This window comes from Myotis nattereri, assembly GCF_964212035.1.
Source record: "Myotis nattereri genome assembly, chromosome: 19".
NCBI classification, from domain to species: domain Eukaryota; kingdom Metazoa; phylum Chordata; class Mammalia; order Chiroptera; family Vespertilionidae; genus Myotis; species Myotis nattereri.
In genome coordinates this window covers 14,494,786-14,512,848 of record NC_138095.1, presented here as the reverse complement: position 1 = coordinate 14,512,848, position 18,063 = coordinate 14,494,786, and the positions used below count along the sequence as shown (strand labels likewise).

The window sequence follows — 18,063 nt, the reverse complement described above, 5'->3', positions numbered from 1 at the left end:
GCGCCCTCATGCCCCCTCCGTTCTCCTCCGCGCGGGGCCCCGGCGCGCCTCCTCCCTGGCCCTCGCCCCAGGAGAGGAGCGGGCGGCGCGGGCGGGCCCGCGGGGAGAGGCCGCGGGGAGCCGAAGGCCCGCGCCCGGCCGCGGAGACCCCGAGGCGCGCGGCTCCGGGCGAGCCAGGGCCCAGGGCGGCCCCCGGGAGCGCGGCGGCCGGAAGCGCGGGCGCGTCACTTCCGGGCGGTGCGGTGGCGGCCGCTAGGAAGATGGCTGCGCCCTGTGGCTCGGAGCGGCCCGCCAACTCGCCGCTCAAAATCCCAAAGATGGAGGTGCTCTCCCCGGCCTCTCCCGGTGGCCTGAGCGACGGGAACCCTTCGCTGTCCGACCCGTCCACGCCTCGGGGCGCCTCCCCGCTCGGGCCGGGCAGCGCGGCGGGCTCGGGGGCGGCGGCGTCCGGGGGTCTCGGGCTGGGGGGCCGCAGCGCCGCCTCGTCCTGGGGCGCCCCCGCGGCCGCCTGCCGCGGCATGTCGTGGACGCCGGCCGAGACCAACGCGCTCATCGCCGTGTGGGGCAACGAGCGGCTGGTGGAGGCGCGGTACCAGCAGCTGGAGGGAGCCGGCACGGTGTTCGGCAGCAAGGCCCCCGGGCCGGCCATGTACGAGCGCGTGTCCCGGGCCCTGGCCGAGCTGGGCTACGAGCGGACCCCGTCCCAGTGCCGGGAGCGCATCAAGGTAACCGGCCGCCCGGCCCGGGGCAGCGAACCCGAGGCGGAGAGGAGGCGGGGAGCGGACCTCGGGGGCGGGGCCGGTCCCAGCGCGGGGCTCCCTCCGGAGCCCGGTGGGCAGTCGACTCGCATCTCTCTCGCCTTTTTCTTCTCTCCCTGGGAAGGGTTTTTTCTCCCAGATGGCCGCCAGCCCGTAGGTTTCCTGAGTTTGAAGTTGGGCGTGCCTGCCGCCGCCCCTCTTTCTTGCCAATGGAAGGCGTTCCTGCGCCCTCAAGTTGCTGGTTTCTCCTCGCGCGCGCGGAGGGCATCCCCGAGCCCGGCGCCTCTCCCCCCGCCGCCGGGGCCTCGCTTTGTTCCAGGCCGAGGGGGCGCCCAGGCTGAGGTTACCCGGCGAGATTGAGGCCGGGTAGCGGGGCGGGGGCGGGGGGCCGGGGGGCCCCCAGTGTAGGGATTCTCCGATGAGCGCAGTGGCACAGCCAGACGCCAAGCGCCTTCAGATGCCGGGCCTTTGTGCCGGTCGCCTTGCTTCTACCTGGAGGTGCTCTGGAGACTTGGAAAGGCCGGATGGGAGCCAGGTAGCGCTGGTGCTGGTGCTGGTGCAGTTCGCGTGGCTGGAAGTTGGTCGAGAATTTGGGGTGTCCGTGCCTCCAGAGTTGGATTGGCTTGAGTCGCGTTTCTGACCTAGCTCCTTCGGGAAAGCCCGTTTCCCCCTGATCCGGTTGTTGGGACCAGTGAAGCGCTCAGTGTGCAGCTAGCTCTATCCTTGTGCACGTGAATGTGGTTATCGTTTTGCTGTTTTTACCGACTTCTCGCCCAGGCATTCCAGTTTGCATGTGTATTGTAAGTTGATGCGGAGTTGTGTTTTAGAGGCAAGTTAGGCAAGTTAGACCCTAGTCGCAGGGTCTGCTGAAAGGTTCTGGTAGGGTTCCAGTCTTCGCTGAACCCCCTCTCCTTCATAGGCATGGTATCTCTGTACTTCTTTTCTGATAGGGATGGCACTGTTTTCGGAACTCCTGGGGGGGGGGGGGGGCGTAAAAAGCAAGTAAGGACAATGGTAATCACCCTGAAGGAGGAGATGGCTCCAAAATGTAAGAGGTCTTGGCTCAAGTAGTGTTTGTCTGGGGACATTGTTTCTTAGAAAATTTAGTCCAGAAACTAAGACATTTCAAACTTATTAACTGTTGAACTTGACACCCATTTCTCAATTACAAAATTAAATTGGCTTACTTGATAACATGGACCTTTGGGTCTTATGACACCCCCCCCCTTTTTTTAAAAAAAAAACAGGAATGTCATAATGGCAGTTTATAGACAGGATTTGAATTGTGCAGGTCCACTTATATGCGTATTTTTTCAATAAATATAGAGTCGGTCTCCATATCACCAAGGTTCGCATTCCCAGATTCAACCAACCCTGATTAAAAACGGTGTTTTATTTTCGCATTCCCCACCGTCGGTTGGTTGAGTCCGCAGGTGCAAAGGGCCTACTGTAGTTGAGGTTTTGGGGAGTCAAAAGTTTTTTTCTGGATTTCCGCTGTATATGGGGTCAGTGCTCCTCACCTCTGGGTTTTTAAAAGATCAACTATAGTAGCTAATAGTAGTCACTGTTCTCTGAATCTCAGTCATTCTTTTATTCAAGGACTGTAAGGTTCAGGGGGGGCAGAGTTTTTGCACTGTGCCGACTAGCTTCTATCTGTGAACTTTTCTTGAGTTTAGAGGTGCACCTGAGGCATTTGTGACTGTTTTAACTTGATTGATTTTTGCCCATAGAATTTCCCAATCAACAGGGAAAAGTGTTATGCTCTCAGAAATTCACTGAATATAAACGTACTTATGAAATTGTTTCTCAGATGACTAGGAAATCTCTAGTTGGGTTGTGTCTTTGTCCAGTTATGAGAAACTATAACCTAAAGCAAGGAAAGGAGATTGAGCTTCTCTGAAGAATATTTTTAAAGGATCAGTTTACCTATCTCCAAACAGATAAGACCAAATTGACCTCAAGCTCTTAGAATATTTAGAGCATATGTAGATGATGATAATGGGTTCTGTGATCCACAATAGCAGTTGACAAGGAGGGCAGATAACTGTTCAGGGCTGTACTCCTTAAGTGACTTCAGCGAAGGAACAGACTTCTTCATTAACAGTGTCGGGCTTTCCTGTCAGATCATAAGCTCTGTAAGGGCAAGTTCTAGTCACTATTCTCTACTGTATCTCCAGTGCCTAGCACAGGGGTGGGGAACCTCGTTTTCTTCCAAGGGCCACTTGGATATTTATAGCAGCTTTTGCAGGCCACTCAAAATTATCAACTTAAAAATTAGCCTGCTACCACTAATAGATGTGTTTCTCTCACATTGATATTTCTGTCTTTCCCTCTCTCTTCCAACCATCTCTAAAAATCTATGGAATATCCTCAGATGAGGATTTAAAAAAATAAAAAGCAATTTAAAAAACTAGCCTGCTATACTAGGACAAACATTTAAGTAACTCACTCCTAATGCCTTGGCAGGGCCAGACCTAATGATTTCGCAGGCCTTATACAGTCTTCAGGCCGGATGTTCCCCACCCCTGACCTAGCATATAGTAGGCTCTGGAAACATATTTATTAAATTCACCAAATAAAGTCTAAAGAATAATTTTGGAAAGTATAAAAATCTAGAGCAGCCCTAGCCTGTTTTGCTCAGTGGATAGAGCGTCAGCCTTCGGACCAAAGGGTCCAGGTTCGATTCCGGTCAAGGGCATATACCTTGGTTGCAGGGTCTTCCCCAGCCTGGGCCATGGTCGGGGTGCAGGTAGGAGGCAACCAATTGATGTGTCTTTCTCACATCGATGTTTCTGTCTTTCCCTCTCTCTTCCACTCTCTCTAAAAATCCATGGAAAAATATCCTCGGATGAGGATTAACAACAATAAAAAATCTAGAGCAATGTTACTTAAACTTTAACCTAAAAATAGAGACTTTGAAACCCAGTTTGAAAGCTAAGCTCTGTCCCTCTAGGAGACTTAGTATGAATTTAATTTTAAGCATAGAAGCAAATGTGGTCAGTGAAATCATAGCCTTACACAATTATGAGGTGGATGTCCCAAGTAATCCAGATTATGCTTATGAAAATAAAAACCTTAAAAAAGTCTCGGAGAATCCCAAACCCTTGAAAGTAAACCTTTAGATTCCAGTTTCAGAAATGCCGATTTAGAACAGGTAATTCAGAAAAAACTTTCACTTTATTGTTTTGATGAGACCTGCAAAAAGGAATTCAATAATCTCTTTTGCTTTAGATTTTACAAAATAGACATAAAGTAGTGCAGTAAAATGGACTATGAGGAATTCTTAATCAGACTAATATAATGTGCTCACTTCAATGTGAATTCTGTCAGAGGCCCACAGGGAATAAGTAGATAATGATAATGGCTCATCCCAGTGTGCATCAGTTACATTTCTGGTCTAATGTATATGAAATACCTATCAAACTTCAATTATGAAAATGCTAATAATTTCTTCTAAGTTTGAAAAGAGGGAGGAGATATATAGTAACTTAAATTTGTTTTTTTCAAGAAACTTTCCCCTAATCATAGTTTCAACATGTTGATAGCAGCTTTCATCTCATCATGTGAAGGCATCAGAAAGCTGGATCCTGTCCCGCCTCTTTCCCAACCACCTTCCCGAATAACCTAAAAGCACATCAACTCCCCTTCTCTGGGCTCTGCCTCATTCCTCTTACGTATACACTAGAGGCCCAATACACAAAATTCGTGCACTGGGGGGTCTCTCAGCCAGGCCTGCGCCCTCTTGCAGTCTGGGAGCCCTGGGGGGATGTCCGACTGACGGCAGTCAGACATCCTTAGCGCTGCTGTGGAGGCAGGAGAGGCTCCCACCACCGCTCCTGCGCTCGCCAGTGGTGACCCCAGCTTCTGGCTGAGCGGCACTCCCCCTGTGGGAGCACACTGACCACCAGGATGCAGCTCCTGCATTGAGCATCTGCCACATGGTGGTCAGTGTAAATCATAGCGACCAGTTGTTCTGCCATTTGGTTAATTTGCATATTAGCCTTTTATTATATAGGATGGAAGTATTAAAATTGTAAACATTGAAATTAAATTAAGAGCTTTTGGATTTAGGTACCAAAGTACAATTTTTAAATACCAGCCAAGTGATTATGTATATCTCTAAGCACATAGGATTTTAACTTAAAGTCAGATATAAACATTTGTTTATTGCTGCAAAGAATTTCATTGAGAAGTCTGTCTGACATGTCGTTATTAATATTTGTTCAGTCATTTGGATAAAATGGATGTGTTTGAGACTGTGTTGCTGCCTACGCTATTGTTTGGCTCTGATGTCTTGTTGCTTTTTGTTTGTTTGCCAGAAGAAAATTTGTCTGCTACCAATTCCAGCCCAATTTTGGAGCCAGGTAACAAATAGGTTTTTTTGTGTGTGTAGTCATTACATGATATTTTATCCTTTTGTTTACTAGGCCTTTTCTTCATATGTCCATTCAGCAAATACTCGAGCGCTTAACTATGTGCAAGGTTGTCTGCCAGATGTTAGGCTGAATAAAAGAACTGTAATATACAGTCTGAGAGCTTACAATGCAGGTGAAGTTTGTGTACATACATCAGAGAGTTAAAAGCTGTACAAGACAACACAAGGAATGGTATATAATGCAGTACTTGCTTAAGTGTCATTGCTAAAATGCTTTAGTGTCATACTAAAGCAGACAATAGGTGTGATGGCTTCAAAGGAGGGAGAGAGAGAGCACATCACAGTTGATGCTGTGGTAGTGGAGAGATCTCTCTAGATTTGGAATTCATGAAAACATTGCCTTCTGAGCCACATGCCATATTCACACTTCCCTCGATTAATCTGACGCACTACAAAACCCATTCTCAAGTCCCATATTTTGGGGTTTTCTCCAACAATTTGCCTCTTGAGAGTTGGCTTTATGTCTTTGAAACAGATGTGTTCTTCTAGGTTTACCTGAAGATGAAATGCAAAGTGACTGCATGATCTAAAACACTTTTGCTGAATCAGTGCTGGTGCTCATCAGACCTATTTACAAGAGGTAGGCAGACTTCTACCCAGCAAACACAGTGACTGAATTTTTAGAGACATTGCTTAGATTTATTCACCAGTAATTGTCATAATGTTTGGAACAAATTTCATACTTTAGCAGACCAATCACAGTATAGTATATTTGGTCTTTTTTTAGTTAGTATTATTTTTTCATCTTCACCCAAGGATTATTGAAGAGAGAGAGAGAGAGAGAGAGAGAGAGAGAGAGAGAGAGAGAGAGAGAGAAACTTCAATATAAGAGAAGCATGGATTGGTTGCCTCCCATATGCACCCTGACCGGTGATCAAACCCACAACCTTTTTTGGTTTACAGGACGATGTTCCAGCCAACTGAACCACCCTGTCCAGTCTAGTCATTATTTTTGAGAACCAACAGGGCAAAGGTAACTTGGACCCAAATGCTTGTTTCTGTATAAGCATTTTAATAGACTCTTCCCACCTCTGAGGACTTTTCTCTTGTGTTTGCAGACAAGACTTTTCCTTTGCATTATCGTTGAAAGGTTTCCAAAAAATATGGTATACTATCAAATAGTTCATAAGAAAGATTTAGTCAGACTTGATTCCTTCCATTTTTTACATATTCAGTTTCTGTTGTTCCCATGCCACTGTTATCCAGAAGCTTGTGTGTTTCAGTTTGCTTGTCTCTTAGTGAATCTGACAGGGGTTGATGTGTATCTTAAAAGAATATAGTCACACACCCCATAACGACATTTCAGTCCACAGTGGACCGCATATCTGATGGTGGTGTACCATTTCGCCTGTGTATATGAACAGTAGTAGCAGGCTGTAGTACATCAGGTTTGTGTAAGTGCACTCACTCTGATTTTTTCACAATGAGGAAATCGCCTAAAAACATTATTTCTAACAACATTATTTCTCAGAGCGTATCTTCATCGTTAAGCTGCGCATGACTGTAGACTTAGATTACCAACCATGTACTACTTATATTTAGGCTTTCCGTTTTGGAGGTAAGGGATTTAACAAGCACATGTTGAAACTGGATGAATAGGCTTCCAAGTTTCATTTTAATTAATTTCATTTTAAATTATAAGTAGGCACATGTTGTTAGTGCCTACCATATTGAATAGTGTAGGAGAAAACGTGTTATTCAGAGTATTAAAAGTCTTTATATTATGAAAGGATTCGCTTGGGATTCACCCACAAACCTCTGGGGAGTTCAAGATTCCTTCTTGCACTCTCTGCCACTTTACCCCTGAGTAGGAGGAACCTTGATAGAAGTCAAGAAAAATGCTCCGCCATTCTAGGAGGAAGAGCTTTAGTGCAAGGAATAAAATGCTGTGACCTCAGTTGGCTGGGGCATGTCATACTCTTGGTTCTCTAGGACAGTGCTGTCCATAGCACTTTCTGTGATGATAGGAGTTTCTATGTTTGCACTGCCCAATAGCCACTGTGCAGTAGCCCCTAGCCACAGGTGGCTGTTGAACATATGAAATGTGGCTAGAATGACTGTGAAACTGAATTTTTAACTAAATTTAAATATTCATGTGTGGCTAGTGGTTAATGTATTGGCCAAATTTTTTGCTCATGTATTCCCAGAAGAGTTTTGAAATCCATGTACTTTCTTGAACATTTTAAAGCTGAAATTAAAAATGTTTTCCTAATATGTTTGAAAGTTTACAGGATATAGAAAATGTTAAATCTTAAAATGTAAAATGAGTAAGATGAGGATTAGTCATAAAATTTATTGAATAGTATACTCTGAATGTGGTGAGAAGTTCATCCGAAGTTCTGATCTGTAGGTTCTATTAAATGTATCTTGAAAATGTTGATGATCAGACACCATTCCACTTACTTTTTTGTTTTGTTTTATTCTCACCTGAGGATATTTTTTCCATTGATTTTTGAGAGTAAAGCGGAGGCAGGGGGAGGGAGGGAGGAGAAAAAGAGAAATACCAATGTGAGAGAGACACATCGACTGGTGGCCTCCCACAGTTACCCCGTGGATGGAATCTGCAACCCAGGCATGTGCCCCTGAGATGTGGGGCCGAAGCTCTAACCATATAGCAACACCAGCCAGGACTCCCCTTACATTTAAACAAAACAATATTACTAACCTATATTGCTTTGGTTATTCTAAATTAAGGAGCCAAGCTTCACACCTGAAAAATGCAAGACTGGAAATGACAGGAATCCCTAAGGTTTTAAGGTTCCTTGATCAGTCATTAAAGAAGGTGTGTGGATACCCCAGCTGAAGACCACCGCTTTAGAACTCTGAGTTCTTTCTTGACTGATTAGTGAGCCCTTGAATTCCACTGCCCTTAGGAATGGAAAAGGTGTGCAGCTTAACTCTTAGCTAAAGTCCAAGCTTCTGGGGGAGGGCTTGGAGATCATGCTCATTCCCTTTTATCACACTCGATTGACAGAATCATCTTGGGGTTTCTATACTAGTAAGTACTAAGGTCTGAAATAAGGACTTTGTTTTTTAATTATTTACCAGTACATATTTGAGTGCCTTCTGCAGTAGGTCCTAGGACTACAGCAGTGTACCACTTACCCTCACTGTGTCCACCTTCCGTGGAGAGTCAGACCACTCACACACCAGTCTCAGTACTGCTCATGGTGCTATAGGTGCCCACAGGAAGGGCATCTCATAGGCTTTCAGGAGGTGGATCCTGAAGGTGAGTGAGGTGGGACTGAATTGGCAGAAGGAGTAGAGACAGATGAGCAGTTGGGGTAAAGGCCCAGGGGCCGTATAACTTAAAATGGTACAAACTGCAAATTCAGTAAAATACATTTTGTTCAAGAATCCAAAACAGCCAAAACCGGTTTGGCTCAGTGGATAGAGCGTCGGCTTGTGGACTGAAAGGTCCCAGGTTCGATTCCGGTCAAGGGCATGTACCTGGGTTGCGGGCACATCCCCAGTAGGAGATGTGCAGGAGGCGGCTGATCGATGTTTCTCTCTCATCGATGTTTCTAACTCTCTATCTCTCTCCCTTCCTCTCTGTAAAAAATCAATAAAATATATTTAAAAAAAAAAATCCAAAACAACCCATCCAATAATGCCCTTGTTCCAAGCAGTTTATACACGATCAGCTGCTTAAAAGTCATGCCTTTCGCCCTAGCTGGTTTGGCTCAATGAGTAGAGCATTGGCTCATGGACTGAAGGGTTCCGGGTTCAATTCCGGTCAAGGGCACATACCTCGGTTGCAGGTTTGAGCCCCAGCCCTAGTCAGGGCATGTGCAGATGGCAACCAATCAATGTTTCTCTCTGTGTGTCTCTCCCCCTCCCTTCCACTCTCTCTAAAAATCAATGGAAAAATATCCTTGGGTGAGGATTAATGAAAAAATAAATAAATATAAATAAATAAAAGTCATGCCTTTCAAATGAAGAAAAATTTGGCATAGAGTGGCATTTGGTGAAGGTATGACTTACAAGCTACAAATGTATGGTTGGTGGTGTCGTAAAGAAACATGCGAAAGGGTGGGAAAGATAGTTTGGCACAGAATAGTGCCAGTTCCAGATAATTTATATGTTTTGCTAAATAACATTTTTATAGTGTTGAATTGCAATCATGCAAATATCCATGATACATCTCTTTCTGTAATTTATGTACTAAAAGAAAAACCACAGCAGTGCACCTTTTTGAACATATAACAAGAATATATTTTACCCTGTGGCCTAGTACTCACATAATATATCTGTGTAACTGAAACAAATATCACAAAATAATAATGAATATAGCTCACACTTCTATAGCCCTCACTGTGCCGTGCACTGTTCTAAGTGCTTTACAAATATTAATCTATTCAGTCCACGCAATGACACTATACTTAACTATGTTCAATACACTCTGCTATGTTCTAGTCTATTTGAATACAGGTAATCTAGCTCCTGAATCACTAGGCCAGTGGTCGGCAAACTGCGGCTCGTGAGCCACATGTGGCTCTTTGGCCCCTTGAGTGTGGCTCTTCCACAAAATACCACATGCGGGCACGCATGTACAGTGCGATTGGAACTTCGTGGCCCATCTGCAGAAGTGGATATTTTGTGGAAGAGCCACACTCAAGGGGCCAAAGAGCCGCATGTGGCTTGCGAGCCGCAGTTTGCTGACCACTGCACTAGGCCATAGATCCTCTTTAGTAACATCGTTATACGTGAAAGCACCAACACCAGCTTGCACCTGGTAGCCCTCTTTCTCCACCACTGCCCGCACCCTCCTCCTCCCCAGTACTTTTCAGCACTGTCTTTCCTTTTCACCCCAGTCCCTCTGGTACCTCATCTTTCCCCAGCGCCAACCCCAGCCTCTGTGTCTCCAGAAGTTCCTCACCTAAAACTGGTGCAAAGAAAACCTCACCAGATGGGTGCAACCGCTCCCACTGGTACAGGGCAGCGGGCTTACTCCTTGGGGACTTGCAGCTCAGGGTCACATTGGTCCCCACATGGGGTGCACCCAAGAGATGGCAGGATGGAGGAGCTGGAGGAACTGGGGAAGGGGAGACAGGTTAAAAACTCACACCCAAGAGACCAATAGACACACACACACACCAACTTCTACACACACACCCTTCAGTCACTCCATTTAACCCTCCTCCAACCTGTACACTCAGCCACTGGGGAGAGAGACCTGCCTGATCTCTCATGGGGGTTGGGGGGAGGTACTGGGAAGGGTGTGCTTCTTACCCCTTGAAGTTTTGCTGTCGTGGCCCCTGCTTGTGCCTTGCTTGTCTTGCACGTTCACAGAGCAGCGGTAGGACCCGGAGTCTTTCTCCTGGAGGCCCTGCAGCCTCAGGGACACATTCCGGGAGGGCCTGGGGTAGACCAGGGACACTTCAGGTTGGCTTGTTGTGGTCCCACTGATGTGCGCCAACACCTGGTGTGGGCATAACCCCTGCCCATTATCACATGCCTGCACTGTGCCCACAGGCTCAGCCAATCTCCCTCCCCTAAACTGTCAAACCTCAGATGCCCCTCACCTGCACCGTCCCCTCTAACCTGTACCAGCTCCCCTCCACCCCTTATCCCTGGCCACCCTCTCACCACCCCAGGTCCTCTTCACCAGAACGGTTCTTGATCCCCTGTATATTGTTTCTTCATCTCCCACTTGGGGTGTTTAGAAAGGTGGTCACAGCCCACAAAATCGACTTCCCAACCCACTAGTGAGTCATACCTTCAGTTACATAAAAGAGGGTTAGAAAATAATGAGGTGAGATCGATCTTTTTTCAGTCATTGTGCTCTATAGACTTAAGATATTAAAACTCCAGGAACATTAATTATATCCTGGTGAAATGTGTTATGCTATGTAGTTCGAGATAGCTGGAGCCTAGGGTTTGAGGGGAGAGGGTGAGAGGAGGTGGGAAGTTGTAGGAAGTGAGACTGGAGACATAATAAGCAAGAGATCGGATGATGTGCCAAGGAGTTGGGACTTCATCCTAATTATCAAGAGATTTTAAGCTGGAGAGCGGCATGGTTAGTCTTAGGTTCTAGAACTGGCTCTAATGTGGGAAATGAATTGGAAAGGTTAAGACTGGAAGCCCAAGGATCATTTGAAGGCTTCTTGCAGTACTATAGACAGGCAGTGAATAAAACAGCGGCAATGAAAATGGAGAGAAGAGAACCGATTTCAAATGTATCAATATCCATGGGGCTGCTGGGAGAATCTGAAAATTCAAATTTATAGGATTTGTTAGATCTTAACCTGTCACAGAATTCACTGTTTGCTGCTGTACCAACTCCCACAGGATTCTTTGTTGTGTCCTCAAGGATCATCACAATATTTCATAGCTTACGTTTTTAGAACCAGTGAGATCCAACTCAAACACCATTTAGAACAGCCCTGCCTCCGTTACCTCTATGAAATAGTCTCTACAGACGCTTGGATTCTGATCTGCTCCCCAGTCTTCAGAAGTGATCGTCCTGCCTTTTTTCTCTTTTTTAACATGGTCAGAGGGCAGGCACTAAAATTCAGATCTAAAGTTTCAGATGTTCATTGTCTGAGGGTACTCTGAAGTACATGCTCCAGGTTAAGGGAGGATAGCAGTCCTTGCCCCCTTGGGAAGGTTGTAAGTGTAATGTTTAAAAATGTTTTGAAAAACGGGAGGAAAAAACTTCTTGAGCTTCAAACACAAAGACCAGTACCATAAAGACCTTTAGATTTTAAACAATTGATTGTTAGGTACTTTTTACATTTATTTCTGTTGTGTGCTTCATGCAATGTGTTCTCCTTGCTCTTTACCGTTGCAGAAACTTTATTCACTGTTCAAAATGAAGGCCTCACGGATCTGAGCCTCATATGCATATGTTACAGATTATTTGGAGTTTATAATCTATGTGGAGTCTTACTCCCTATGGTTCTGAATAATTGAAAAGTGCCTGCATATTGGAAAAAGACATCTATTTAAATCTGTGTAATACTTAGCTCATTTTGGGAGGGGCCTTGAGAGCCAATGGAATTTTTTTTTTTTTTTTTTGGCACTAATGGAATTTTTTTCCCCTTGGCAAAAAAAAAGAAAATCAAGTGAGTGTTATCTTGTCACTTGGTAGCTTGTGTTATTCCTTAGGGAAATGCAAACCTGTATTTATTCTCAGACATTTTAGGCATAACAGCCATCATTTTTTTATATATGTGTTCTCAGCTTGTATTCATAAATTACATATTTCGAGCTACCAAATAGCACTTCATTCAAAATAAATTGATACAGTAGAATGAAAGTTATTCATTTAGATGTTTTCTAGTTGCATTTTCTCAGCCTGTGTAAGATTACTTTGTTGTAATAGCCTAAATATTTGAAACTCACTTTATTGCTTCTCTACTACCTACTTTCAGATTACTTCATTTATCAAAAAACTCAATTATGTTTGTAATTGATATTAATAAAACCGGAATAAAGTCTATATCTACCCCAAACTGTTTTTATTATTATTACTTTGAATCTGAAAATACCTTTCTCTAAATGGAAAGGTCTGGTTTATGATTTAGAAAAAAGAGTATGACAGGTTAGAAAGTACTCTAGCTTGCCCTGGCCACTGTGGCTCAGTGGTTAGAATGCCAGCCTGCACACTGAAGGGTTGCGGGTTCGATTCCCAGTCAAGGGCCCTGCCCTCGTTTGGGAGGCAGCTAGTTGATATGTCTCACATCAATGTTTTTCTCTTTCCCCCTCCCCTCCCCTCCCACTTTCTGAAAAGCAATGGAAAAAATATCCTCAGGTGAAGATTAACAACAACAAAAGTACTTCAATCTTATTTTGAAGTACTTATCTCTTAACTGCCATATATAATCTTAGGGAATTTTTATTCGTTTCACTTATTCATTCATTCATTTAGCAGAAATCTATTGGGCCACTTCGGCATGCCAGGCATTGATTTAGGTGCTGTGGATACATCAGTGAACAGAACCGGAAAAAAAAGAATAACTGTCTTCAAAGACTTTATATTCTGATAGAAAACGATATGCTACTTAAAATAAATTAATTCACAACAATTAACACAATTAGAAAGCCCCTTAAATATGATATTTCTTGGTATCAGCTTTATTGACCTTAGAAAGGTCGAGTTCTCTATCTCACATTATGCACAAGAAATAGAAATACACTTGCCTTTGCTTTGATAAAAATGATTTACATGATTCTATATTGTGCCTTTTTATTGTGATATGTCCAGTTGTCCCTGAGGTTCATCTCACCAAGCGGCAGAGTGCAGCGTTGTTAGAATTCATTCACTCATTAGGTAATGAGCACCCCTGTGCTGGGTTCCTAGGTGCAGCCTTTAGCAAAACCAGGGAATGTGCCCTCTCTCTCCTGCAACTTAGGGAACATAGTTAATAGTTGGAGTAGAATAGACTAGTTGTGCCAATTTTTAAAAATTCTTTTAAAAATATTTTTATTGATTTCAGAGAGAGGAAAACAGAGGGAGAGACAGAGACATCAATGATGAGAGAGAATCATCGATTGGCTGCCTCCTGCATGCCCCCTACTTGGGATTGAGCCCTGACCAGGAATGGAACTATGACCTCCTGGTTCATGGGTCGATCCTCAACCACTGAGGCACAGTATAAAATAATATTTTTATATAAATAATATAAACCACATTAAAAATGAAGAAAAACCAATGGAAAAATTTAACTTCATCATAACCACATATTCATGAAGCATTTTTTGAAAAGTGATGGTGAATTTGATTTTAATTCCAGTACATTTCCATTCACCAAAAAGTGAATGAGAGGTCTACATACTTTTTGTTGTAGTGAACTCTTAAGAAAATATATGGGGCGTTCAAACTTTTTCTTTGATTCATGCTGAGTGTTGCCTGCCTCTTGCTTCTTGTGAACACATTGCCCAGGAAGCAAGGTCAAATCCTCACTCTGGATTCCTTTTTTCTCCCGTTTTTTTTTTTTTTTTTTTAAATATATTTTATTGATTTTTTACAGAGAGGAAGGGAGAGAGATAGAGAGTCAGAAACATCGATGAGAGAGAAACATCGATCAGCTGCCTCCTGCACATCTCCTACTGGGGATATGCCTGCAACCCAGGTACATGCCCTTGACCGGAATCGAACCTGGGACCCTTCAGTCTGCAGGCCGACGCTCTATCCACTGAGCCAAACCGGTTTCGGCATCTCCCGTTTTTTTATGTCAGTGTTTTAGTCACCATATTCCTGCCAAGACTGTAAACCTTTGAAAATGGTTAAATGATTGCTTTTATCTGTGAATGAAGAAATATGACCAAAAAGTTGAAGAAGCTGTGATGATATAGCCAGGTGTTTCCGAAACTTGAATAATAATGTGTGAACAAAAACATGTATATAACAGTGTAACTTACTATGTGACAAACCTAAATCTGTAGTTCTCACATGTTATCAAATAAAAACAACTTTATAAAATACTTTAAATATGAATAAAATACAAATAAAATTAGGTTATATTCCTTTAGTATTGGAGGACATGGGCTAGCTGGAACCTGTTTACTTTTCCAAACAAGATCTTGATACTGAGTGCTGCAGTTAGGTTCTTCGAGTTTGTTATTCCTACCATTAGCTTTATGATAAAACTTTGCTGCTAATTTTTCTCTACTTGAACTGACCTTTATTCATAAGGCACCTTGGTCTCCATATTGTGTGACAGTTATTTTTGTAATAATAATGGCTAATATTTACAGAGTGTGAGCTATTGGGCAGACACTGTTTTAAATGCATTACTTATATTTTTCATTTAATGCTCATAAGTCTATGAATGAGGTACTGTCATTAGCCTCACCTTACAGGTGGGGAAGTTGAGGCACCAGAGCGATTAATTTGTCTAATGTCACAAAGCTGGTAGATAGGGAAGCTAAACTAAGCAGTCTGACTCCATACTCTTAACTACTTGGTCTTATATATTGCTCCCTTATCATCAGCACAACTTTATGAAATTTTGACAATTGAAGTAATATTTTAGCAACAGTCAGCACAAACAGTCATAAATGCAACACCAAGATCACATAGCAACACCCAGATGGATATCATTATGTTCATACATGTTTTGTATCATAGAAATGAAAACATAAATTTTAAAAATTCTGGCAGCCCTGGCCAGTGTGGTTCAGTATGTTGAACGTCATCCTGTGCACCAAAAGGTCACCGGGTCAATTCCTGGTCAGAGCACATGCCCAGGTTGGGGTTTGTGTGGGAGGCAGCTGATCGATGTTTCTGTCTCACATTGATGTTTCTCCCTCTCTCCCTCTCTCTCTCTAAAATCAATAAAAACATTTTAAATAATAATAAATAAATTGCCGAAACCGGTTTGGCTCAGTGGATAGAGCGTCGGCCTGCGGCCTGCGTGCGGACTGAAAGGTCCCAGGTTCGATTCCGGTCAAGGGCATGTACCTGGGTTGCGGGCATATCCCCAGTAGGAGATGTGCAGGAGGCAGCTGATCGATGTTTCTCTCTCATCGATGTTTCTAACTCTCTATCTCTCTCCCTTCCTCTCTGTAAAAAATCAATAAAATATATTAAAAAAAAATAATAATAATAATAAATAAATTATTGCAGATAGTTCATGGTGTCCTAAAATAACAAATACAATGAGATAAGAAAACAAAAAAAAATTTTTTTAATAGAAACTAAAATAATAAATACAGTGAGAAACCTTGATATGGAAGTCCCTCTCAAGGATTTAAAACAGGTGTTGAAACAAAACTTTATATATATCTATAATAATAGAATGATAATATGCTAATTAGACCGGACGTCCTTCCAGACGAAGCTGGGCCTGTGAGGGAAGCCCGGGTCCCGGGTGCCAGAGGAAAGCTGGTGCCAGCAGCCAGGGGAAGGAAGGCCTACTCTTGCATGAATTTTGTGCATTGGGCCTCTAGTGTGTGTGTGTGTCTCCAGATTATGATGACAATCCCATCAGTACTTCATTGACACTTCCAAAAATACTGAATATTGAAAACTTTCTAAGCAAATACTCTCAAGCTTTTATTATTATTTGCATAACTAACTCACTTCATTGTACTGATGGGGTGGTCATAATAATAGGCCGGTCATAATAATCTGGCTACTCTGTGTGTGTGTGTGTGTGTGTGTGTGTGTATGTATATATATAATTGATTTCAGAGAAGTAGGGAGAGGTAAAGAGATAGAAACATCAATGATGAGAGAGAATCATGGATCATGGCCTCCTGCATGCTCCCTACCAGGGAATGAGCCCGCAACCGGGGCATGTGCCCTTGACCGGAATCAAACTCCGGACGCTTCAGTCGCAGGCCGAAGCTCTAGTCACTGAGCCAAACCGGCTAGAGCGAAACAAACAAAACTTTTTTTTTTTAAATATATTTTATTGATTTTTTACAGAGAGGAAGGGAGAGAGATAGAGAGCTAGAAACATCGATGAGAGAGAAACATCGATCAGCTGCCTCCTGCACATCTCCTACTGGGGATATGCCCGCAACCCAGGTACATGCCCTTGACCGGAATCGAACCTGGGACCTTTCAGTCCGCAGGCCGACGCTCTATCCACTGACCCAAACCGGTTTCGGCGAAACAAACAAAACTTTTATTGTAGAAGACATTCAATCATTCATTCAAGTCTTTATAAAACTGATGGTATTTATTGGACTCCCAACTCCTCTTAAAGGAGTTGCATTATAGAAAGAGTTGCATTATAGGAGCTTGCATTATAGAAAGAGAAACGTTTACAAAGTAGAATTACCTTTTGACAGTCAAAGCAGGTAGGTTGTGGCCATGGAGTGTCCATTACCTTATGCCTGCCATTGTCCCCCTTTTCCTAAGAGGTGACGGGGATGAGATGGACTGTTTTGTAATAAAGCACATGAAGGTACCAACAAAAGTGATATGCATGTGAAGAAAGCTAAATAAGAATCAGAAAAGAAATCAGTGCAGAGTATAGTAATAATCCGTGTAAATATGGTTACTTTAGCTAAATATTAAAATGAGCTATAGCCCTAACCGGTCTGGTTCAGAGGATAGAGCGTTGGCCTGCGGACTGAAGGGTCCCAGGTTCGATTCCAGTCAAGGGCATGTACCTTGGTGGCGGGTGCATCCCCAGAAGGGGGTGTGCAGGAGGCAGCTGGTCGATGTTTCTCTCTTATCGATGTTTCTCTCTGTCCCTCTCCCTTCCTCTCTGTAAAAAATCAAAATATATTTTTAAAAATGAGCTATAGACTTCTCAGCAGAAAGGTAAATACTTTTCAGTGTCTGCTGAAGAGAAGCATCCCAGGTTCTAGTTTTGAGACCAAGGATTAATTTACATTTGAATACACTCTGATAGCGACCTTGAATAAGTTGCTACCTCTTAGTTCTCTTTTTGTTAAATAAGGATGCTTCACAAATCCCTTGTGCTTATGTGATAACACTGCCCAGATCCCTCCTCCAGGAATGAGACGTGAGTCAGTCCCCCCAGCTGCCAGAGCGCTGATGGATGATGGCTTCTGGTTGGATTCCTCCTGGTTGGATTCCTCCGGGGAATTTCTCTTTGCCCGAGGGAGCTGTCTTCCCCAAGGTTAGGCTCCCTGTCCTGTGGCGGCCCGAGTCCACTGACTGGTCAGTGCTGAAATACGAAGGGACAGCCTCCGTGCCTCAGTTCAGGACAGCTCTGAAGGGCCATCGAAGTTCCGTACCCCACTCTGGGCTTAGCCCAAGCCTCTGTTCCCACTTCAGCTTCTGTGCCCGGTGCTGCTCCTCAATCTCACAAGTAAGCCTCCTGCACACAGTCTCCTCAGGGTGTTTTCCGGGACGCTCTCTTTTAGCTTTATAATCAAAATTAGGAATCATAAATTTACACTGTTTAGCCCGTCTCAGCGCACAGTAGGCACTGAGAAAATAGT

At 43.8% G+C, this 18,063-nt stretch overlaps 2 protein-coding genes across 4 annotated transcripts in view; one reads left to right on the top strand and one right to left on the bottom strand.

Moving 5' to 3' along the window:
* Nucleotides 1-245: 245 nt before the first annotated feature.
* MSANTD2 (Myb/SANT DNA binding domain containing 2) overlaps nucleotides 246-18,063 on the top strand; it is a gene marked incomplete at its 5' end in the record, with an annotated part of 37,829 nt that continues 20,011 nt past the window's right edge. For 2 of the 3 annotated variants that reach the window (XM_081113643.1, XM_081113642.1), the window contains one exon: nucleotides 246-725. In XM_081113643.1, coding sequence (XP_080969769.1) covers nucleotides 261-725 — 465 coding nt within the window. The remainder of the gene's footprint in view (nucleotides 726-18,063) is intronic. The other variant, XM_081113644.1, reaches the window with a different exon arrangement.
* Nucleotides 9,999-11,568, bottom strand: LOC308534988 (endothelial cell-selective adhesion molecule-like; the record flags this gene model as incomplete). The annotated part of the gene is made up of 3 exons (XM_081113709.1): nucleotides 9,999-10,228; nucleotides 10,405-10,615; nucleotides 11,533-11,568. 3 exons carry the CDS (start codon nucleotides 11,566-11,568, stop codon nucleotides 9,999-10,001), a joined length of 477 nt encoding a protein of 158 aa, XP_080969835.1.